This window comes from Glossina fuscipes, unplaced genomic scaffold, assembly GCF_014805625.2.
Source record: "Glossina fuscipes isolate IAEA_lab_2018 unplaced genomic scaffold, Yale_Gfus_2 42, whole genome shotgun sequence".
NCBI classification, from domain to species: Eukaryota; Metazoa; Arthropoda; class Insecta; order Diptera; family Glossinidae; genus Glossina; species Glossina fuscipes.
In genome coordinates, this window is record NW_023998426.1 from 3,392,830 (window position 1) to 3,417,553 (window position 24,724).

Sequence of the window (24,724 nt, forward strand, 5' to 3'; positions counted from 1 at the left end):
CCTATACTAGTTTATGAGCAATAAATAAAAACTTAGAGAGCAACAGTACTTTGAGTTTATATTGCACTGTAAAGGTGTCCTTGAACAGAGTTGTGTGCAAGAATTTCCTATGATTTTGTCAAATTTCTAAGTCGACAGGGGTGTGTTTGCCACAAATATTACAAAGAATGGTAGGTGGACAGATGGACAGACTAATTTAGCATTGACCATAAATATATGTACTTTATGTACTTTATCTCTGGATTTGTCTTTTACACACTATAATATTGGGTGAGACGATTTTTTCCGATATCGTTCAAGTGCTCTATTTTATGTAATTCGTGAGGTTTTTTTTTTGGCTTTTGCAAGATGAGGTGATCTCAGTTTGCTTTGTACTGAGGACGAATTCTTTGCTCAATTTCGGCCGTTTTCAATGGCAACCTGCATGCAAGAACTTGCAACATCTCTGCCAAACTTGGTAGCTTCCTTTTTGCGAGAAGAAGAGTACTTACAAAAAATATTACATTTATCGGCGGATGGACCGACGGATAGACAAGCAAAGAAACATGCTTAAATCGTATCAGAACTTGATGCTAATCAAGAATATTTAGATCTCTGCGTTGCTAGCGCATTGACAAAACGAAAATACTCCCCATTCTTCGGAGGGCGCTATAAGTTGATAAAAATCAAGCTGTGACAATTTTGCGAATGCCTGCAATGCATTTCTAAAAAACATGCGTGTGTATGTGTGTGTGTGTGCGTCTGTGTATACACATACACGACAAAAACTTGCAATAAGCCTTTGTAGGCCTTAGTCGTTAGTTTGATAGAGCGCTTGAACATGGACACCTTTTAGCACAACTTAAACAAAAACTAAACTTGAGTTTGCAAAGTGAAGCGTCACATGAAATATCGATATTCAGCTAACAGGTTTTTGTTCTTTTTTTCTTTTTAAATCGTACAAATTATTATTCTTTTTTTTGTTTTTCATTATTAATAGACATTTAACATGTAATCAAGTAATCAATGAAGCCTGAAGCTATTAAAATATAATTGATATAAACAAATGTATGCACTTTTCCCCCAACATTTATTAAAAATTAATTTTTCGTTTGCGTTTCAAATCGATTAAAAATTTATTAAAGAATATTTTGACACAATACTAATTGGAAAAGGGGATAATTGCTTTTTATACGCATTAGCGAGAAAGGCAGCATACTAATTATGCTATTTGTTTGTTATATGCAACCGAAGCCACCTAAGGCGGCGCATGCATAAATTCTTGATCAGCATGACGTTCAAGCGAATTTGCAAATTCGAAAATTATTTTGTCAATAAAGCATAACAACCTGTAATGGGTACCAATTTAAATTTTCTCGCAATTATACGATGTGTGTGCTCTACAAATGTGTACATTTCACAAGGTAAATTATTTGCATAAGTGTGTGTAAAATTTATATTTAACACACTGTGAACGCGGTGCTAAACCAAGATGCGTTAAATTCAGAGCAAATGTTTATTCAAGTTCTCCTTGAAGGCGAATAAATTTTTCCTACCTTTAGAAGTAAAAGAAACAAGTAAAAAACACTATAGTGGGCCACAACCCACCATTAAATACCTTACATAATCCTACATTTATTTATATGACGACTTTCGAACCCTTTATATGGGAAGTGGTCGAAAAAGTAGCCCCACCCCTACCAGTTTCAATGGCCTTCGGACTTGGGCTAAGACCAGTTACAAAGGGCATGGTACAAAATTCCATCAATATATGTTAGAGTGTAGGCGTGAGGCATGAGTAGGCTAGTAGTCAAATGTTCGCCACTAACAGTTCAATAGTCGCAGGTCCAATAGCCCATTAATCCATACTTTGTAAGTTTATTTACTAGATATATATAGATAATACATATATATATAGATATTAAAAGTTTGCCGGCTTTAACTTGAACACAAAAAATAAGACGGACAGAGGGACAGAGAAGTTTCGATTGATCACCGGCAAAATACACGGCTTAATAAAAGGTGGATATGTATTCTGAGTGTACCATATATCCGCACAAGCCTAATACATCGTCGTACAACATGTGTTGTAGGCTACAATAAGGTATTATATGGGAAGTGGTCGAAAAAGTGATACGATCCGAATCATTTTCAATAGCACTCGTACTTGGGCAAAACCATTAAATAAAAACACAAGACGGACATGCGGACAGACAAGCTTACACCGATTCTGAATCATTTTCTGAATCGATCGATAAAATAAGAGGAGGTTCTATCTCCAGTTCTTCTCGATGCTGCATTTATTCCCACAGAAACTTATTATATCCTCAGGCCACAGGGTAGGGTATTATATATGCATTGTGTTCATGCTATTTGCTCTAAAAAAGTTTCCTAAAAATTTCGTAATTAAATTTATATATAAATCATTTAATATTCATTGATTAGAGAGAGAGAAAGAGAAAGAGAGAGAGAGAGAGAGAGAGAGAGATGAATAAAAAGCAATCTAATAAAATTTGCAAGAGTGAGTAAAAAATTTCAGGATACAATGCAATACGTATCTGTTTGTATGTTTCATTAAAAATGTACAAGAGTAAGCAACATCCCACTTAATTGTCATTATATTCGCATATTTTTAAATTATTTTAACAAGTGACTCTCAGTGAAAACTTTAGCTACCGTAGTGTTGCCATGGAAAAAATCTCCACTAATGAACCTTCTAAGAGTAGTGGATTTTTTTTATAAATTTTAGATCTATAAAATTGAAAAACTCTTTTTAATACTCTCCGTATTGCTGGAGCTATAACAAAAATTTTCCTCTTTATGAATATGTTTTCATTAACTGCTTAGAGTATGTTTTCATTCACTTGAGCTAATATGAAAAAGATCAAATGAATTTGAACTTTAACCTTTTTGCATGTTCATAATGTTTCCAATTTTCAAGTCATGTGTTTACGGTATTTCTTGCCTTACTGTTGGTTTCTCTTATTGCATAACACCATCAGCCTTAATTTAAAATACAATAAACATTTACTTTACATACACATGGATAAGTCTGTGACAGCAATATCCACATCCATGTCATTCGAAGCCAACTATAGATTTATTATATATACATACAATTAATATATTGTGTAAGCTACGTTTTCATTTAATTCCACAATAACGCTTATAATAGTCACCGGTCTGTCTCTCGGTCTACTTGCTCTTTGCAATCGCTTGCATTTATTTTGAAGACATTGTTGTATGATTGTAAATCTGATTGCCATATTAACCTTAGACAGTACTTGAATAAATACTATACACATATTTATACAAATAAATACACATACATTCATAATGTATCGTAATATGATTTAGAAATTTATAATTTAAGACAATAAATGGAAACCGTTCTTAAGTTAATTATTCCATAAACTTTACTAAGTAAAAGTTACTACTCACCAAACTAATAGATGGAACAAAAAAGAAATTTGAAATCAAAATTTTATAACAACAATTTATTCAGTCAGTTTAAACAATTGGACTGATTGCCTTAAATTACACCCCATACCTTACCACACACTTGTGGTATAGAGAAAATAAAGTTTGTACGGACGTACTGGGAGCTGATTCCACCATATCCGCAGCAAAACTTTATGGTCAGGAGTATTCCATTTCGATGTCGGCCCTCCTGGAGTAATCCAACACTTTTTGAGCTTTGGATTGTCGTAGTAGATTCACTATTCGCCGTTGAAACGGTTCAAAATGACATTTTCAGTCAATTCGTATGGCAGCTTCTTTTCGATCTTCTTTTCGATCTTTTCTATCGCATGTAAACGTCCAGAAGGAGTTGAAACATCGACTGCTAAACAATTCGAAAGGTGTTTGAGAATTTGAGAGAGAGAGAGAGAGAGAGAGAGAGTATGGGTCTTCGTCCAGTAAGTCTTGTAATTCATTGTCTTAGAACTTTTTTTTATCCTCAAGGGCGTTCTTAGTCATTGAGATCAAAAGGATAGGGGATATGATGGAGCAGCATCATCATGAACTTCTGAAAGTGTTTGGCGGGCTTAGGCAGAAGATTCCTTCTTTTATGCAGAGAAAATGCAAAATCATCGAATTTAACCATTGTTTACATTGATAGTCAGCATTACTTTGTGATTTTGCACCAATAGATGCTACTGATGTAAATACACGCAAGCACCTATTAACATTTTCGTTGAAGAACTGTCATGATTGTCATGAACGAAACGGAAAAGTTTTACGGTTTAAGGAGAAGAAATAAATATATTTTTCTTAATGCAAATTTAAAAAAAAAAAAAAAACAGAGCCACACTCAGACTTGAAAATGTTTAAAATTTTAATTCTCATTTTCTCTGGATGAAATCATTTTATTTTAATAGTCATGTATGTGTCGTTATTCCAGTTCGATTGAAAAAATACAAAATCCTTACAAAATACTATTCATCAAAATACTTATCTTCTTTTTTCGTTGTTTAATTTTTTTTTCTTAGAGTTTTTTTTCTTCACAAAAGTCTAATGAATACAACAGTAGATAAAGTAAAAATTTAAAAAGGAAAAAGAAAACAACCGGAAAACTATATGATACTCGAACAGACGATGTTGCCTACAACTGCAGTCAGGGGAAAACAAAAAAAGAAGTATTAAATATAAAACATAAAAAAAAAACAAAAGTTATATTAACATTAGAGTGAAAAGTCATACCAACAAACAAACACAAGAAGAGTAAAGTGCAAGTACACATTTTTAATCAAATAAAAGGAAAAACACAAAAATAAGCCAAGAGCCAAGTATTAAGAGAAAATTGGAAACCATTGTAACTACACTGTCAACAGCAATAATTATAATAACATGGCCGTGCCTGTAGACGAGGGTATATTGAATGCCCTCAGGGGTGTAACAAGCCAAAGTACACGTCTACCGAAGCCATTGCTTATCAAAATCTATGTATCAAGTTTAAAACAAGGTAAGTCGGCCGAACGTAAATAATTAACTAACTGTGTGCTACTGTGTGTTACACAGTTCAAGTAATGGAAAATTAAAAATAAAACAAAATAAAAAAATTATTTAACATTTAACAGATTTCTGTCAAGAGCGTCGTATGCTATTGGAATTGGTAGGACCCGAATTACAATCCCTCTACGATGATCGTCAAATTGAGGTATTAATGCAATGGTATTTTTTATTTATTTTTTTTTTTAAATAAAAAACAAAAAAAAAAACAATATTTTTATATAATTAACAAATTTTTATTGTATCTGGCAGATTGAAATCGTTGACATGCATTTCGGTACCGGTCCCCTGGATATATCGCAGGTTGAAAAGGATCCTTACATAATGCATGATTATCTACACGAAATTGAACTTTGCCATCAGAATTCGAAAAGTGTGTTCTTCTTGGTAAGATTATCTACGTAATCGAGTATCATAATGTGTATGCATATAATGAGGCTATTTTCCGCTTTACCGCTAATATTGTTATTATGTATCGTTAATTAGGCTTTAATTGGCAATAGGATTGGTTATATGCCATTACCCACACACATCGATAATGATATTTATGAACTCATTACCTCAGACACCACCCAGTTAATGACGGAGGAGGAACGCCAGATACTTGATAAGTGGTTCTCTAAACGGGATATGACAGATGAAATAATAACAACAACAACAACAACAACAACAACGACAACGTCAACCGTAAGCGAACATAATGAAAATTTTCGACAAAGTCATCTACAACAACAATATGTACTTAAGCAAGATTATCGGTAAGTAAATAACGTGGTGAGAGAGAGGGAAGAGAAAACAGAAAGAATTTTGCTTTTAATTAAATATTTAAACATTAAGAACGCAGAAATTTCGGCCGAGCACATTAACTAAATATAAAATATTTTACATTTATAGTCGAGTTTACTTAATTGCAAATTTTTAAATGGTGAATGCATAATATTTGCAAATACATGTATGAGTAGATAAAGGACGTATGCATATTTAAAAATGAAATGTAAACATTGCTTTAGAATACTATGAGCTTAACGTCAACGAAAACGTCATAATGGGCAATGGCCCGCCATTAAACACCACACACACACACACATCATTTCGCTTAATACAGTATATTCGTTAAATGATTTTTCAAAATAAGGCTTTTTATGGCCAATGATGGAAAAAGTCATGGAATCCGAAACATTATTAATAGCGTTCGCCCTCGAGCTAAAGACTTGTAGGTGTACAAAATTTCCTCAAGATGCACATAAAAATATGAGACAGACGGACAGACTCGGTATAATAAAAGGTGGGTCCAAAGCTGTTGCGGAGCTGGCATGGACATCTGGCAACCCTGCGTCCGGCCCGCTTTATTAAAATTTCAAATAATTCAATTGGCTAGCACTTGGATTGATTAAATCTGCTTACATTACTGGCTCGGATGTGCCGCTATCACATACGACAAGTGTTTGGGTGCCTCTTTTTGTCATTAGGTCTTGAGAGATTTAGAAAGAAGGTAAATGCATCTTTAATGATAGTTGGAATACTTCCTTACGAATATCGAAGATGAGGCACACAAACATTCGAAAAGTTAAAAACAATCTTCGAATAACTACTAGAAATGACAAATTAAAGGCATTCCCTCGTTTTACCCATCACACTGAAGTTTCATTTTCATTATAAATTTTAATTATTATCTTCTCGAAAGTCTATCCAATTTGCTGTAGATCCCATCCCGCCAATGATATGAAAGTTAAAATTGACCCGTTGATGAAAAAAATCGCTATTCCCTACTCTCGATAATACGCAATAAAACAAGTTCGCGTATGAGAGATACGTTTCCTTTGCAATTACTTTATATTTGATCCTGAACTGTGAAGCAAATATTAATTTATAAGCTTTTCGGATATTATTTTGCTTGTCTCCCTGTAAGAAACGAAAATGTTTAATAAATTGATACGTTTCCGTCACACACCCACCGAAGAACGAAAACATTTACGTCGCCTTTAATACGTTATTATAAAAATTGCCCTTAGACAAATTAATATCGATATTCTCCCCAATAGAATTAAATCGTGCGCGTAATGAAACACGATAATAGACAAGTTTTTAAGTATTCAAGTATTCAAGGTCGATAATAATAAGAAAGCATGTAACGGCAGAAGATGAGCAAATGCATATGTATCCCCTAACTAGAAGATAAATGCTTTCTACAATTAATAAAATAAGTTGAGCCATGAAAATATTGATTAAGATTTAAAAAAAAAAAAAAAAAACACAAAATTCTCTTAACATTCCGCAATACCACCATAAGTGAACGTAATTCAATCTTGTTGAACGTTCACTTTTACCACCAACATCTCTATTGACTGGCGTTTTAAATATTTAAACTATCTGCTATGCATATACATAGGGATATGTTTAATACGCAATTCAATACACGTAATGGGATATGTGATTATATACCGGACGACAACGCACACATGCTTCTGAATACTTTAATAAGCATGATGACATTAACGACAATTTCTCTTTAGACAGAGAAAATTCTTTTTCTATTTAACTTCATTGTCAATATAAGCGTTATTATCGTTCAATAAGCGCTTTAGCTGTTGATAAAATATTTTTAGTTTCAATTAAATTGTTCTCAGAATCGATTAACGACGATGTGTGCATTCATGGAAAATCAGGATTAAAACAAAACAAAATTGTTGAGAAAAAATCCCATTAATTTTATTAGTTAATGATTAAACATAAAATTATAATGAAACGAAATGAATCAAAAAATGGATCTATTATTCGATCCAAGTAAGCAAGTAAGACATCAAATTTGTTCCTTAAATTATTTTAATGAATTTTCCGAATTTATATCATTTTTTACTTTTAATTTAATTTTTAAGCGCCATATCTCTACATTTTTATAGATAATAAGTTGGATGACCTCAACAACTTCAGTTATTTTCCTCTTGTTGTCATAAAATTTGCTTACCATCTTTTTAAATAGATTGCAAATTGAATATGTAATAAAAAAAAAAGCACAAACAGCTACTAAACACCGGAAATATTACAGCAACAACAAAAAAAAAGTGAGGAAGATAGTGAGAGGGTAGTTTCCTTATAAATCGCGCTGGATTTTTTTTTAAATTTTCGATATCTTAACTAACATATCCACTCAATTTGCTGTCAGTATCTTCGTTGTAGCATAGACGAGTCGAAAATAGTCGGGGATTCAGATCTCAGTGCGGCTTAACCTTACTTGATCATAGATGCAGTGCGCGCTTAGTCGGTGAAGGCACCGACACTTACTTACCGATTAGGTATATACCTATTAGGGTTCGACCATTTTTACCTGGTCCTGCCTACTTATTCTTTCCCTTTCTTGCTTCTTCCTAATGATATTTTGCATCAACTTTATCATAAATTATATTAGAAATTACTTTTTTTGCCACAAAATATTTTAATTTTTACAAGAAAATCTTGATATTGTAGAGGGTTCAAAAAATGGTTGCATTTCATCCAAAATTTTCAATTTCCATTTTACCATAGTGGCGCGATTTTGGGCGATTTTTGTCGTGAAGTACTAAAAATGGAAAGTTTTTTTTTCATATAACGACTTTTTATACCCTACATCAATGTGGCCGCAAAGACTTATCAAGCTTACGCGGATGTATACAACACTCAGGAGCACTTCAGATAGCTTCGTCCCTTATTATATAAGAAGTCATACTGAATCAATCTAAGCTTGTCTGCCCCTCTGTCGGTCTATTATTCTTACGTTGAACACGCAGGTCCTAACTTTTGACATACTTTGGTGAAATTTGGTACATCGATATGTTTTGGTTCGGATCGGAATACTTTTTCTACAACTTCCTATGTAACGCCTTTCTCTGAAAAGTTACTGATATGAATAACTATATTAAGGTCTTCACTTGTTTAAATTAAATTTTTATAAAGGACGTAATGGGGTATACATAGTTCGGGTGTAGCCCATGGCTCTCCAGCGAAAGAAATTCAAAAAATTATTGTTCAAATGAACGGAAGTTTCGTATTTTGGTTACAGCTTGTAGTTATGTATTTTGATGCAATTTGATGAGGGCATAAGTGGGCTAATGGTATGATCTCCGAAGACTGAGTGAGGAGTTCACCGAATGACGATTTGGGGCCAATTATCTTATAACGCACTTGCGAGTTTACCGAGAACAATTTCCGACGACATGTGCTAACGGCAACCATGATAGTGTGCAACCGGAGTTAGAAATGTTATTCGCCTGTAATCGAGCTCGAATTTTTTGTAATTCTCGAAAAAATTATTGCCGTTGATCTGTAATTTATAGGCCACCGGGTGCAGCAGCTAGCCAGGAGAAATCTAATAGGACTGGGGTTTTCTAAGGTGTCCTTTCGGACTGAGAATCTATAAGATAATAATGCAAGCGTACCAAGTCATCATAAGGACTCCGTTCCGGACGGGCAGGGCACACACTGTTAATCATTACACTTACCCAGCTAGGCTATTCTTTCTGGTCGGGAGACTATAAGGTAATGATACAAGGCCAACGGGTTACCTAGAGCACCACGTTCCGGACGGACAATCAACGAACGGAATACCTAAAAGTATAAGAGTTTATAACTAACCGTCGCTTTGGCTCCTACTGAACAACTGAAGTAACGATCGTATATTGCTTTCTATTTTTATTGCTATCGGCTCGTATAAATAAAACGTGCGAATATCCCTATACCTATACAAACCTTACCTAGTTTACAATATGAAAACATATACATATATATATATATACATAAATGAATACATGCGATATGAATATGTATAGGAATATATCAGTTTGCCCTGGCAGCGATACAGTGCTGTGGCTGCTTCCTTAAAAGGAAATTGCCTTAAAAAAGTTTCAACGCCATCCATTTCCAGTAGCCTTTATACTTAGTACCAAATTTGATTAAAACATCTCTGAACTTGTCATTGTGTATGTGAAATGAAATATTTCATGAACAGATATCAAACAGATGGGGGGGGAGGGGGGGGGGGCTGATATGCTTAAGTCACTTCAGAAATTGATTATTATTATTATAAAAGCTGCGTCCATTTCAAGTCCCCGTTGGCATTATATATCACGACACAAACGTAATATGCGCTTAATGCAAGAGGTGTAGGCTACAATAGTCAAGAAATCCTGCAAACTTGCTTCCGAACGGCAAAATTAATCGACCATGTCTGTTGCTCGAAGATACAAAATTTAATTAAATTTATTTCACATAGCATATTAAATGCATAGCGTTAATAAAGTTATATTGTAATACAATACTCATACGATAGCGCTCTCGGTCTCCTTTTTTAATCAATTTCCTCTTTTCTGTGCGGTTATTACATTTCATTACATGATTAAAAAACATCAACAAATCAGTTGAGTACAAAGAGGAAAGGAGCGGCAGAGAGACAGAGAGAGAGAGAGAGAGAGAAAGAGATAGAGAGCAAAAAAAAAGGGAGATAAATGAATTAAATAAAAAACTTTTTAATTCTCTTGTAATTTTTCTATTATATACATTTTTTTCTTTTTTCTGGCCGGTTTGCCTTATACATCTTATTTTATTTTATTAATGTAACTGACATTATGCTGACGTGAGCTGTTTTTTACATATTATCATCAACTAACATAACATGGGACCAATCAAACCAACGACAACGTCAACAACAACAACAACAACAACAACAATAATAATAATAATAACCGTAAAACTGAACGACAGTAATATGGTAGTGGAAAAATGGCATGATGAATATGTGCAATTACGTGGCATTATTGATAAATGCTTACAACGTGCACTAGCGACATCATCGACTGCAACAGCAGCAGCAGCAGCAGGAGCAATAACCATAACAGGAGAAATGCAGCAACGTTTACAAAAATTACGTCTGACACAAATCGAACGTGAAATACTAAAAGCTTTGGGTAGGTATAAAAAATTAAAAAAAAAAAAAAAAAAAAAAAAAAGTGAGAAAGAAGTGAAAAAACATTTTACTTCATATAGAAGGTAGCTGACCAAACGGCACAGAAATAAAGAAAGATGTTTAATTTAATTATTTATTTATTTTTTTTTTTTTTTTTTTTTTGCTTTTTTCCTTTCTTTCTTGCTTTTGCAATCGCTGTTGTTATCATAGAACTTTCCAATGATAAAATACTGGCAGTCTATCGTGAATGGTCGGCCCAATTGAGCGCAAAAGATGCCGAGGGCAATGAGCGTTTAAGAAAATTGAAGGATCAATTAACCATGAATTTATCAACAGACAATTACACAACATTGGTGTAAGTAAAAAAAAATGTTTTCTTTATTCTTATCATTGTTATTATTATTATTATTATTATTATTATCTTTCTTATTCTGTTCTTATCATGTCATTCTTGGAAATCGTGATTGAAAAACTCATTTAAATATTCTTTTATTTCAACTTTTCACCTCAGGGTATCAGGTAATTGCGAAGAGACAATTATTGATCCGGATAAGGAAGAACATGAATCGTATTTAAGTAAATTTAAAAATAAAATCACCGATAAGTTGCGTAATCTTATCGAAGAGCATATAGCAAACGATCCAGATGTTATCAAAGGTCGAAAAAAGACTGTACAAGTAAGTGTTACTTTATCAATTTACGAAACGCGTTAAATTAATTAAATGACTCAGCTTTAAAAAACTTAGGTTTAAGTTGATAAACTTTTACTTGTCATCTGCGTATAGGTTAGGAAAGCAATGGTGTTCCGACATTCACACTTGCATGAAATTGCCAAATTTACCGCAAATTTTTATGAAAACAAACACATACACCCATACACGCTCAAACATCCGCACTTATATATATACATATTGTATGTATATAGATGTATAGGTATGTAAATGACCGTAAACACATACCAGTTTTCATCTCAACCATCAATTTTTTTATTTTTTTTTTTTGTTTTTTCCACTTTTCAACACAACAAACTGTTTGCATATTTTTGTTATTTATATTCGTTCATCTCTCTTTTTTCTTCCATTCAATCTGGTCGCGTGTAGCCATTTTTACATATAAAATACCTAGGTGAAGGTAAAATTTACAAAAAAAAAGTATAGTAACCCCTAAGGGTGATTGCACCAAACTTTTTATTTTACAACTTAATGCTTCGTAGCCGTAAGTAGAACGAACAAAAGAGAAAACTGCAATATTTGTTTTTCTTTTTTCTTCTCCTTTTATATATATATATATATATATATATATATGTATATACGGGAATGTGTATTTGCAAGCGAAAATAAGTATTCCGGGCACATGAGTTATGCATATTTATATGTGTACATGTGAAGATAAATTGTATACCATAACATAACAAATTACTCATACGCTCGGTATGGACCATTGAAATCGATTCAAAAAAGTAACCCAAACAAATAAGAACAACAACAACAATCAAGAAAGAGAAAGCGTTGTAATCGGCTTTAAGCGAACCTTTTAATATATAATACATACATCACTTTTATTGTTATTATATTCGCTTCATCTGGCATATTAAGGGTTGTGTCGAAATTTTGCCTCAAATTAAATATGAAAGGCGATCTACTTGCCCATTAAACAAAATACATTGAAAAATGCATCTAAGAGATAATATTTAAATCTCAAAATGTACTTCATTTACTTTAAGCCATCACGACGGGCGATATTATGAATCATTTAACAAGAAGCGAGACGAACTCGAAAATAGTGCCAGCGAAGTACACAATAAGTCTTATCTGCATATAACTTTTCTTCTTTCAAGCCCGGTAAATATTAGTTCGTATTGAAAAGTCTACGCGGCTTCGAGCTTCTTCTTGTAGTCCGCACTTTTCAAATGATTTCAAACTGTCATGTCACTGATGTTCAGTGACTCCGCTATTTCCTGACGTGCCGGTCTTGCTCCACCATCGAAATTTCCGGCACGTAGTCGAGCAAACCTTGGTCCTTCGTCCACTCACAGCATTCGCACGATACAACACACACAATTTTTTTTTTGCTACGCCTTTTTTACAGTAAAAAAGCATATAGTACACAGTGTATTCCTTCAGATATTTCACTCATGTTCAAATCAATGTAAATTTTTACACGAACAAAAAATTAGAAGACTATCTTCACAGACAATGTAAGCTGAAATGTGACCTTTTAGGCACATATCTCTTTGAGACATTCAGGTGGATGTTGCCCGATATATAGGGAATATGAGCTAATATTTTTTTTTTGTATAACTATAATATAACCAATCACTTAGAGTATGTTTCCTAGGCGTGCAACACATTGACAAGCGAAAAGAAGCGAGGACTGAGAAAGATATAGGGAATGTCGGCAGAGTAGTAAATGCGAGCCTTGTCAGTAAGTGTTATGCCTCTACCGACTGAGCACTAAATCTAGCTGGGACTAAGTAAGCTCCATCAAGCTGAGAATTGCACCCGCGAATACTAACTTGATATATAATCTTCAAAGACTTCAAATATGACCTCCTTGAACCTCGATAATATATTTATATATCCGTCGCAGTACCTGCTTTTAGACAATGCCTATCGTATCAACAACTAATTCAATCCCTTAGAAAAGACAAAATTCAAAGCAAATTTTTTTATAAGCAACAGCAGCAGTAACGTAAATTGAAATTTTCGCTTTCTTTTTTTTTTAAAGTGTAACCTATAACTAAAGGTGAAAAAAAGGTAAAAGACGCGTACAAAACATTATTATATCATAATATTATGACCTCAATTCCATTACATTGAAATGTAGAAGTCGAACACACATTTACGACAACCAAAGTAGACGTTTATGCACTCGACAGACATTCTGGCGCACATACATACATTCATTCATCCACTCATTGAAAAAAGGCGTATTCACAAATCGTTGAAGCGAATTCAAAAAACGTATAAAATTATTATTTCCTAGAATTATTGCAACACGTAACGATTTCAAGTACACTTGAGAAGGTATATGCAAAAAAAAAAAAAAATTGAAACTAAAAAAATGTAGAAAACAAGAAATAGAAAGAACGTGAGAAAAAGGAGGAAGGTGCGACCGATGAGAGGTAGGGGGGAAGGGGTGCAGGGGGAAACAAATTTATTTATCCTACAATGATAGTTAGAAATGCAAATATCATTTCTTCTAGAGAGTAAGTAAAAACGAAAATAAATCATAAGAGCTGGGAATTGTATGCAATCAAAAATGTAATATTAATTCATTTGAATTGCAGTCTTTTTTTTTTTGTTTTTTTTTTTTTTTGTGGCAAGGAAGAAGAGGCAAGTTACCAACTCAATTCTGATTTAATTTATATGTAAAACTTTGGTTTTTTGTATACATTTCTATGTAATTCAATAATAATGCAAATGAAGATTATGATTGTGATGATGAAAAAACAAAGATGTAGCCTTTCCTTTCTCGCCGCCGGTGCTGAGACAACGAGAAAGCATATGAGGATTTAGTTGATATATACGCTTGATAGTGTGTATGTATCAAGCATATACGTCAACAAGTTGAATATCCTGATGGATAAAATAAAGATATATCTACATAGATACCTTTATATATATATATATATATATATATATATATATATATGTATATATATGGTAAAGCACTTTACGGATTGAATTTATACAGACAGACATATATATACGAGAACAGTGAAAGCATGTTTGCCTCTCTGGCAGAAAAGAAACAAGACATTTAGTGAAAAACCATTTTACTGTCATCAAGCATCAAAAAACCCAAGTTAACAAGGTTAGAATACTTGTTCACAAGGCTTTAACTGTATTTAACAGTAGCTAACGTAGATGCGGTTATACACAACATACAAACACACTCGACTGTATACAAATGCATACATCTATATACTTGCATATATAAGAAAATATGAGGATATATGCACTGACAAATGTTTAGATATAATTTCCTTTAAAGAGGAAATTCTTGTTAAAAGGATGCCAGTTCAAGTTAAAAGCAAATGTATTCCACATAGGTATATATACACATATACATGCACACATATACAGACACACGCACACACACAAGTAAATACATACATATATATATACATACATGCTTGACTATAACAACGAAAATTATGAAATTTATTCTATTCTCTTAAGTGGCAACGTAAATGTCCTTTAACATCAGGAATTTGCTTTTTCGGTAAGTGTTTGTTTAAGAAGTTCCAGCTGGGAACTAAACGACTTCTTAGAAGCAAACCTCACACAAGCAAACGTAATCGTTTTTTCCTTTTGTTTATTAAGCATTTAATTTCCCAGGAAATATGTTCATCGCAGTTGAGCTACTTAAAGAGGATTTGGAAAGAATATCTCTTAACAAAGATTATCTTTGCAATTATTTCTAAGCATATAGCTTATTAATCGTTACTTTTAATAAGTACCCTAATAGACTATGATATCGTATATGTCCGATTACCTCCTAACACAGTAAAGTGTATAGCAACGTTACCAAGCGTAGAAAGGTGGCTTGTGAGCTTGACCAAACAAAATAAATAATAACGCGGGAGCAGTTACTTTTCCTTATTAATTCGGAGGAAATGACGACTGGACTTTAACTGAAAGCTGATAGAAAATGGATACGGCAAAGCATATCAAAATGTGATAAGAATCTATAGAAAAGGTTGTAAAGAAGAATTACTTTCCATCCATTTCTTTTTTGCTCATCGGCACACAAAGTATTCCTCACACGGCAGTTTATTTACTTTTGAGACTGCATCAAAGATTGTGACTTATCAGGAGCTGCTGTTTGAAATGCTATAATCTTATGAAATGAACACCAGCTGCTTATTTAATAATTATCGTTATAAATTCTTCCTTTACTTATATACTGTACTTATGATATTAATCTCTTGGAACTCATTTATTTGGGATAAATTCATGTATTTGCAATTATTACGTTAATTCTTTATATCTAAGTCGATCAATTTCGTACCATTAAAACTATATTTTGCTATCTATCCTCGCATAAATTCATTTTCAGTTGCATAAATCCAAATTGTATTTTCCTTACAGTATTTCCCCTCTCTATTGCCCACTTTTTTTGCAATTATTCGACTTGTTCATATTAACATCGCCATATTATCCTCGTACTCGGACTCGGACTTAGCTTGTATGTCATCATTTTTAATCGCAGACGTGCCTCAACCTACAGCATTAATCGTAGTGAAAGGTCTCCTACGATATTTCCCCGACTCACGTCTATCTTGCTCAGAAGGAACGGAAGTTACGAACTCTTCCCTATTCTTTAAACGAAATAATGTCCGAAATTAGTCAATCTTGCTCTATCTCAGTATGAAGTCAGCGGGTACAGATTCTAAGCTTATTCTTATTTGAAAAGACTTATCAAAATGCGCAAAATACTTATACTAGCTTAGAATACTTATGTTAGCTTAAACTAAGCGTGTAGCCTAAATGAGGTACGTACTTAGTCCTCACAACATCAAGCGAATCATAAAATTCGACGAAAAGGTCGACGAAAGGTTCACCATTTCTATTTAGAATTAATTACCCTAGTAATGCGTTAAAGTAATGAACGGCTGCGAACAATTTTTGCATTTGAGCCGATCATCAATGAAAAATGTTTAAAACATGTAGCATTGTACGAAGGACTCGCAAAACATTGCCTAACATCCCTTCTTCTGATTTAACCCTTTAACTCTGTATGACCAAGGTATACGTCACAATCCGTCCATACGTCTTTATCGGATTTCCTCGTCAAATGTCACAATAATCTGCTTTGGAAAATTTTTTCGTTACTTTGTCAAGTCATTCCATTACAACCTAAATTCATATTACACACGTTGTGTGTTCGACGAGCATATCCCTAAAGAGGTCAATACAGTTAATTGGTTAACACTTCTTTTAACAAATGGTTTACTGTCTTTCCGACCATCACTTCATTGCTTATGACTAGACCCAGAAATGCGCACTTTTGCAAGTAGACTGGAAAGATTATAGGTATTTTCGTTACTTCAAGAAATATTAGGAAAAATGTTCGGTATATTAATTTATACCTATTCGGACACTTTGGCATCTCTGGCTTGAATATATTATTCTATATGGATTGATAAACTTTGACAATGAAGTGAATTAACAAATGACAAACGAAACAAATTCTCTTTTCTTCTAGTGTAAACACAAAAGCCATGAATTAACCCTGCTAATAGAAAGTATATAGCTGGCGATTAACAATACTTTGAATGTGATATCTTCTAAATGACATAACTTATTTTGACACCTGATAAATTTCCGTAATAGATAACTAATAATAAAAGTGTTCGAAGGTCCTATATGGCAGAGGCCTAGGAATGAGCAAGCACATAAGCCGAGTTGGCCTGAGGTAAGGACAACAAGAACTATGCCAATTGATAAGATTTGTCCAACAAACAGACTGACGAATAGACAGACAGACAGAACAGGTAGCTCTTGTTAATGTTATGTATGGCTCTTCGATAAATGTTTGCAGGCATTAAAAATGTTTAACAAGTTAAATGTTTACTGCGTGATAATCACAAAAATCTAAGCATATTAAACAGTATAAAGCAATCTAAGCAATCTAAATCTGATAAACCTCTTGAAACGTTAAATCCTTATATAACCTTAGGCTGCACTGAATGTGTATTCGTCTGCCATTACGATTTTGAACATAATACCTGCATATTCCATCCTTTCATTTTTTTGTTCAGTAACTTTCATAATTTTTAATCTACAACATTTTTCCCAACACAAAGGATTCTCACATTCATTCTGAAGTAATCTTCGTAGCAACAACAAACTTCAATCCATCCTGTATATGAGGTTTCTCGTTTTAAAGCAAGACAAAAGTGTATAAGATATGGGCAGAAATTTCAAGCTTTAAAATTTAATTAAGGCAAAGCAGAAAAGTTTTCCTTCTATCTTTAACATTTTTATCGTAATTAGCATAAGAAAAGAAAAAAAAAAAAAAAATGAAAATAAGAAGAATTTGTTAAAAACTTTTTCTTTGTAGGAAATTTTCCATGAGCATTCTACCCATTTACGTATACTACACGAACATCAAATGGCCAGAGCTGTAGTGACCTCTACTGTGCCGAGCCGTTTGAAACAAAATCTTATGAACAACTTTCGTAATGGTAGCCGTCATGCTCCCTACTTTATATGCGGCGCACATGGGAGCGGCAAAAGTGCTTTAATTACAAGTCTTTACGAAGATGTGCCCAATTGGTTTCAACCCAATACACGAGTACATCGGGTTATACGTTTCGCTGCGGCTTCACCAAGATCCGCATATAATTTGGAATTGTTGCGTGTAATATGCCAACAAATATCAATCATTTATAATATACCAGAAGGCTATCTACCCAAAGATGCTTCTTTTGATCCTTTATATATAAATAATTGGTTCCAGAACTTATTAAGACGAGTCGAAGATATGAACAATCACATTTTATTCTTGTTTATCGACGATCTGCATTTATTGAATCCATTAGATTGTGATATTGTGGCAGCCTTGTCTTGGCTACCCACCTCATTGCCGTGGAATGTTCAATTGATTTGTAGTTCGACTCCCCCAGTCGAACAATTGAAATTTACGCTTATGCAAAAAGATCGCTTCAAATCAGTCGAGTATTTGTTTAATTTGGCTGCAGAGGAAAACGAAACCATATTGAAACATCAACTGAATGGAGAGTCATTCGAAGACTTCTTAGAAAAGAAATTTACTCAGTTGGAGCTTCGTTGGGGTAAGAAGGGTTTTTCACGTTTAGCCTGCTATATAACCTTGTCTGAATATGGTTTATCTGAGACCGAACTTTTGGAATTACTTATGCCCGTCGATGATCCGGAAGCAGTGCTAGAGACAGAAAACGGAAACTTTTGCTTTTCATCATTAAAAAAAATACACAATGAAATGAGTAAGACGAGCACAAAGTCTTTCAACGTTGGGCTTTATCTAATTCAAAATTGCTACTCTCTCTTTACTTTTTCTACGTTGCAGAATTTCTTCTACGCGATAAAATTATGTCAGGCAAGGTGTTAATACAATGGCGTTATCCCTACTGCGCCGAAATCACCCATAAACGTTATTTAGACACGGACAGTATACGCGCCATCCATTGTGCGATTTCCAATATATTCTTTCCCACAGATAACGAAGAAAACGAAGAAGAAGAAGGCTACGAGAATAACGAAAGCAGCGAAAAGGATGTTAGCGATGATAAGAAATCTGTCATTAGTCAAATGTTGAAGGAAAAGGAAAAGGACAACTCATCAATCAGCCGCAAATCATCAGCTCATCCGAATGATGATACGTCAACGTTCTATAATCCCATGGCAGCTGATGTCTCCTACAGCATGCGTCACGTAGAGGAGAGTTGGCATCATTTGATGCGTTCCGATGATATGGATAAATTTAAACAGATCGCCGTTTGCAACTTTGATTTCCTATTGGCAGCGGTAAGTATTTGGCAAATAGAATGTAACTCATCAAGCTGCCCAAATTTACGGTAAGCTCCGGTAAGTTTTCGAAATAGTATGGAAATTACATTCTCTATCCCCTGAAAGAAGTATACTGGATTTCCTCTTCCGTTTATAAACTCCAAAAATACGCGTCAGAGAACTCACGAAATAATTTTTTTTAATCAGACTCCAACGCGGTGTAATAATGTCTCCGTATCCGTATGTCTGATTGGTTTTTAGGCTGTAGCTTTTCGTTTCAAAAGCAGTCATCAAAGGGCTAATAGAGTAGAGCCCTTGAAAACCTTGCGTAGATGTGGACATATCTGCTAACTTGGACGATACTTGTATTTTATTTGAACGGTCATATACGCTTAAACTGAAACTAGTAGGGATACTACAGTGGGCTATCCACCATTACGTGTCCTACATCGCCCTACAATTATTCATATAACGACTTTTTAAAATAAGGCGCTATGTGGGAAGTGGTCAAAAAGGTGGACCATTTTCAATAGCGTTTGTTCTTGGGCCAAAACACGTCCGTGTACCAAATTTCATTAAAATATCCCATAAATTGCGGCCCGTGGGCTAAACGCAAGGAAAGGAGATGTGGAGATAAGCTTAAATCGGTTCAGAAAGTGATTTGAATCGATTGGTGTAAGCGCGGCTGTGTCGTAAGTGTATCCGGCTGCTACATACAACCGCACAAGTTTACTTGACCTTGTGTCACAAGTGGTGAAGAGTTAGAACTTGGATACACTAGCACTTAACTCAGTTTCAAGATAAGTTCTCTAGTCCAGACCAGTTCAAGACTCGAATTTTACATTTCAATTAAACTCGTTAGTTGACCTTTAGTTTCTATGTATATTTAAACGTAAAATTTTGCTTTACAGTGTAATGTTCAGGTTTCTCTTCTAACTATACCTTGGAATGGAGAATTTTAGGTTTTTTGTATGATATGCTATAACGTGCTTAAAGCCATTTACTGTACGAACAAATGGAAACTTTATTTTTATGCAGAATGATTCAAACTTTAATCTTCACTGCTAGGTATAATGTCGCACTAAGTGCTTACTCTTTTTACTAATTGCTTAGAACAGTTCACTTGCAGGATTTATTGAAATTTTTTATACCTGAGAAATTTTGCAATATTTTTATTGTTTTAACCATGTCATCATTTACCCCCTTCACTTCAACGTTCAACGTTTTTAATCTTCGTTGACTCGCGCATTGCAACCCTGCGTTCATAAAATTTCTTACATGAATGGGTTTTTATTTTTATTCCTGACGTGTTTAGCAGATGAACACGATTGTACAGATATCCCCTGTGCGTACAGATTTTATGTGCCGCTTCAACGAATATAATACTTTTTATCTTCTTTAGTTTACACTTTTTGAATCGTTATAATAGGAACATATAACTTTAATGTGTGTGTATTTTATGAGTAAGGGTCATAAACAAATTTATATGTATGTTCTATAAGTAGACTGACTAATGGACCATAACTTGGTTATAAGCAAAACTTTACTTAGAATATATTTTCCATTATTTTCTAATCGATTTCTTTAATTAGAGTTTCTTCATGACTAAGATTTTATATCATAAAACAAACTTTATTACCTATAGTTCAAATATTCATCTACAATAGAATCGTTCTTCGACACATTAGATGTATAAACGAGTTTTTCGTGTCGAAATTGGTTGCTCCATAAAACATACTGAACGTATTCATGTCTCGTGACGTTTTGTAGATAAACGTCTTTGAGAGAAGATGCCAACAAACCGCATTTACGACACTGCATGCTATTCTGTTTTAAACCTGAAAGAAACCTAAATTATGAAACGGTTTGAAAGCACCTTGCGAGATTTAATGTGGAACGCGATGAATATTCCCGAGTTTCGCGAAAGATGTTCAATGAGGAAACTGGACGAAATCCAGCGCATGTACAAAAAGAGACAAGCAGTTTTAGGTCGACTGTATATAGTGGCAAAGATGCAGAAGGAGGCTAACTGAAAAAAATAAAAATCTTAGAGTTGATATTTGCTTAGCCATTGGCAAAAAAGAAAGATTATCTGCATCAAATTTTTGCAAGCGATAAAGGATGTATCCTAAACAAGGAAAAGAATAGGTTGATCCAGAATAGAAATCAGCCTATCTGCTGCCAAAGAAACTTGAAGAGTACTTTTGCTGCACGGCAACGCTCGCCGTGTGCAACAAAAGCAACAAAGGAAACGATCTTCAACTTGGGCTGGTAACTTTTCCTCCTTACGCGTTACTCTTCCGACTTTTGATTATCACTTATTCAGATTGATATAGTTATATGTACCAGATCAGTGGTGCATTGAAACGAATCGGTCGGATAAAAGATATACGTACTTTTTGCGATGAACCCTTCAGCTCTCTAAAAGCTCTTAAGTAATTAAAAACGAAAGGGTTGCTGCATAGCCGAGCAGGTAAGAGTAGGATCTATCAATCCGGTATTCGGTCGGGCTCAAACCTCAGTGCGATGCAATCATACTTTGTACCGAGACAATAGTGATGAGCGCTCAGCCGGGAAGATACAAAAGCTTGCCGCTGCATATCTGTTATTTTCTTACATTACCTTGTTACACATGCCGTGAATTATCCCCTGATTGGTTACATTTAAAAAAAATATACGCATGCGTTCTTGGGAAAATGGAAAACTCATAAAATTCATCATTTTTGATCAGCGTAAAATTTCAAGACAGCTCTGTTCATAGCCCTGTGTTACAATTCACAAAATCGCACCAGTTGAATATAAAGACCTATTACATACACTTTCAATTAAAGTTCACAAAACAACTGCGCAAACAGAAGAAGTTTGCTCGTAACATGCATACATCTTTACGGAAAATTTTGGGTAAATATATATCAAGGGCACATAAAAGTTCAAAGTTTGCTTACAAATATTTATACATTTGATTTCGACTCAAATGTAACTAACTTTCTAGGACGACCTTTGTTTTCGTGAAATAACAGTTGATGTTTACCAATTTTTTCAAGAGTTATCTTAAACATAAGAAAGCAGAAAAGTTGGCGAGATGCCGTCAACTTTTATTGTTTACTTCAGCAAATATTTATTCTCAAAATATCTCTCAAAGTATATCATGCTTTTTATACGTTACGCTATTTATGGTAGCTTATGTTTATGAATACATTGAATTGGAGCCGCTTGAAACGGATCCGTCTTTTATGATTTTATTACAAAAATCACATATCTGCTAAAGTAAGTCTTAATGGAAACTTTTTAATTGTTTTAAATGCGAGGGAAAGGGACAGACATAGAAACAAATAAAGATTTGCGATGCTTTACTTGATGTTGAAATAAAACGTAGCCAGCCACCTTATGTATTTGGCGACTAGCCAAAATTTTAAATGAAATTCCCCGGTATTTCCTGCATTTAAGAGTGTTAGCAAAGCACACATAAGACATAAGCGGAATCTTTTACACTAACCAGCCACTGCTCGCCTTCACTTTCCTTATTTTTGCTAAATCTGAAGCCGATGTTATAATTTTTCCAGCCGTGAAAACGTTTACCATAACACAAATGGAAGGACAGACATATCTAGATCGACTCGGCATGCTATAGTGATCCAGAAGCTTTCTTTTGATCGTTGCAAATGTTTTGGTAAAATTAATGTAATACTCCCAGCCTTTGGTAGTGGACATGTGATAATTGTGACTTAACCTCAGAAAGTTAATAAGCCTAAACACTAATAAAAAGTAGTTTTTGCAAATAAACTCCAATAAATAGTTTTCAGTGAATAGTTGTCCTAAACTTGCAGAAAAAAAACGAAAAAGCGGGTGCCTACCTAACTTATTTGGAGGAGGTCGATCGCAAACAATGAAAGGCTTAAGTGCTCACCAGTGACGAAAGTGTGTCCAAAACTCTCAATATTCTCAAGGATCGGCGTAATATGGCCTGTGGAAGCGCTTATGTATAGGTACATTCAGAGCAAGAAATATTTCCGCCAATGAAGTCTTTTACCGGCATCACAAAGTTTTCTCAGCGTTCCTACCCACTCGTCCTAGAATTGCCTTGATATAATAAGGCATTATACCACGACTTATTGTTCTTTAATCACACTGCCCGCCTCCGAAACAACCTTCTAGCAGAGGCCTTCCCAACGTGGCCGACGCTTTCACTTTTAAGTCAAACATACACTACTCCCTTTTTCCATCCCTCTCTATCTATAACCATTTCTCACGATCATTGCACTTGTACGTATAGGGGACAAGCAATAATGTGAGGAATATTACCACAAGGGGCGTAAAGTAAAAGGGGATTTCACGTAAAAATGTAAATCTTTCTACCTACAGCACACATGTCCGTCTCTCGGTCGAAATATTTTTGTCTTGAACTTTTCGTTATCGCGCCGCCTCCGATTTTTATTAGGCCAAAGGATGCGACATCAATTCCTACATTAAATTTAGCAACTCTGTCTATTTGTGCGCCTTATCCGTGTCCACGTATTTTTATTTTCTACGTACAGGTCGCTATTTTCAATGTATTTTGCCGAAAACTAATACAATGAATTGTTTTGGTCCATGAGCCAAGCGTCTATTAAAAATCGATTGAACCGGTTCAGTTTTATAGCTATTTGCCTAGGGAGTAGCAAACATTTTTTTTGGAACCCCTCCCATGTAAACACTATTACAAAAAACGATATTACACAACAACAAAGTCTAATTTTCATAGTTTTATAATGAAACTGCTTTGAATATAAGAATATGACGTTTAAATCTACTGTGCTAAACTTGACCTGCATTGGTCTATTTGGGCAACCCGCGTAAGGTGTTCAGGTAAAACACAAGCTTTTGTATGGGAGCGCATTGTTTTTATTTGGTATGCCGAAGTTATATAAACGATTTAAAGGCAAAGATTTTTATAATCCTTTTAAATTTCATTATTGTTATCATTAGCTTGGACGTGTGGAAGAAAGACGCCATAATTATTGCGGGTGAGAAAAAATGGCTTTCGTCCGCAATCGATTTCGTTTATTGGCACTGTTTACTTTAAAATAATTTCGTTTATATTGTTTGCAAAGGGGTTTGACGAAAACGTTAAGAATCTTCAGTCATTAGTTTGCAAATTATTAAACCGTTAATATGAAACCGGAATTTTTCTACAGAAAACACATTTATTGTACGAAATTCCTTTCAAAGTAATTTTCATCGTTGTCTAACAATTTGGCGAATGCCGCGCCAAAAGAATTGTTGCACTTTTGAGCCAAATCAGGTATCAAGCAGGTATTCCTGC

At 34.2% G+C, this 24,724-nt stretch overlaps 1 protein-coding gene across 1 annotated transcript in view; it reads left to right on the plus strand.

Moving 5' to 3' along the window:
* LOC119637032 (NACHT domain- and WD repeat-containing protein 1) overlaps positions 1 to 24,724 on the plus strand; it is a 97,503-nt gene that overhangs the window by 61,235 nt on the left and 11,544 nt on the right. The window contains exons 2-10 of the mRNA XM_038032804.1: positions 4,470 to 4,942; positions 5,058 to 5,137; positions 5,242 to 5,376; positions 5,476 to 5,747; positions 10,723 to 10,925; positions 11,135 to 11,279; positions 11,436 to 11,601; positions 17,996 to 18,899; positions 18,983 to 19,440. Of these exons, the coding sequence (XP_037888732.1) occupies positions 4,828 to 4,942; positions 5,058 to 5,137; positions 5,242 to 5,376; positions 5,476 to 5,747; positions 10,723 to 10,925; positions 11,135 to 11,279; positions 11,436 to 11,601; positions 17,996 to 18,899; positions 18,983 to 19,440 (2,478 nt within the window). The 5' untranslated portion in view covers positions 4,470 to 4,827. The remainder of the gene's footprint in view (positions 1 to 4,469; positions 4,943 to 5,057; positions 5,138 to 5,241; positions 5,377 to 5,475; positions 5,748 to 10,722; positions 10,926 to 11,134; positions 11,280 to 11,435; positions 11,602 to 17,995; positions 18,900 to 18,982; positions 19,441 to 24,724) is intronic.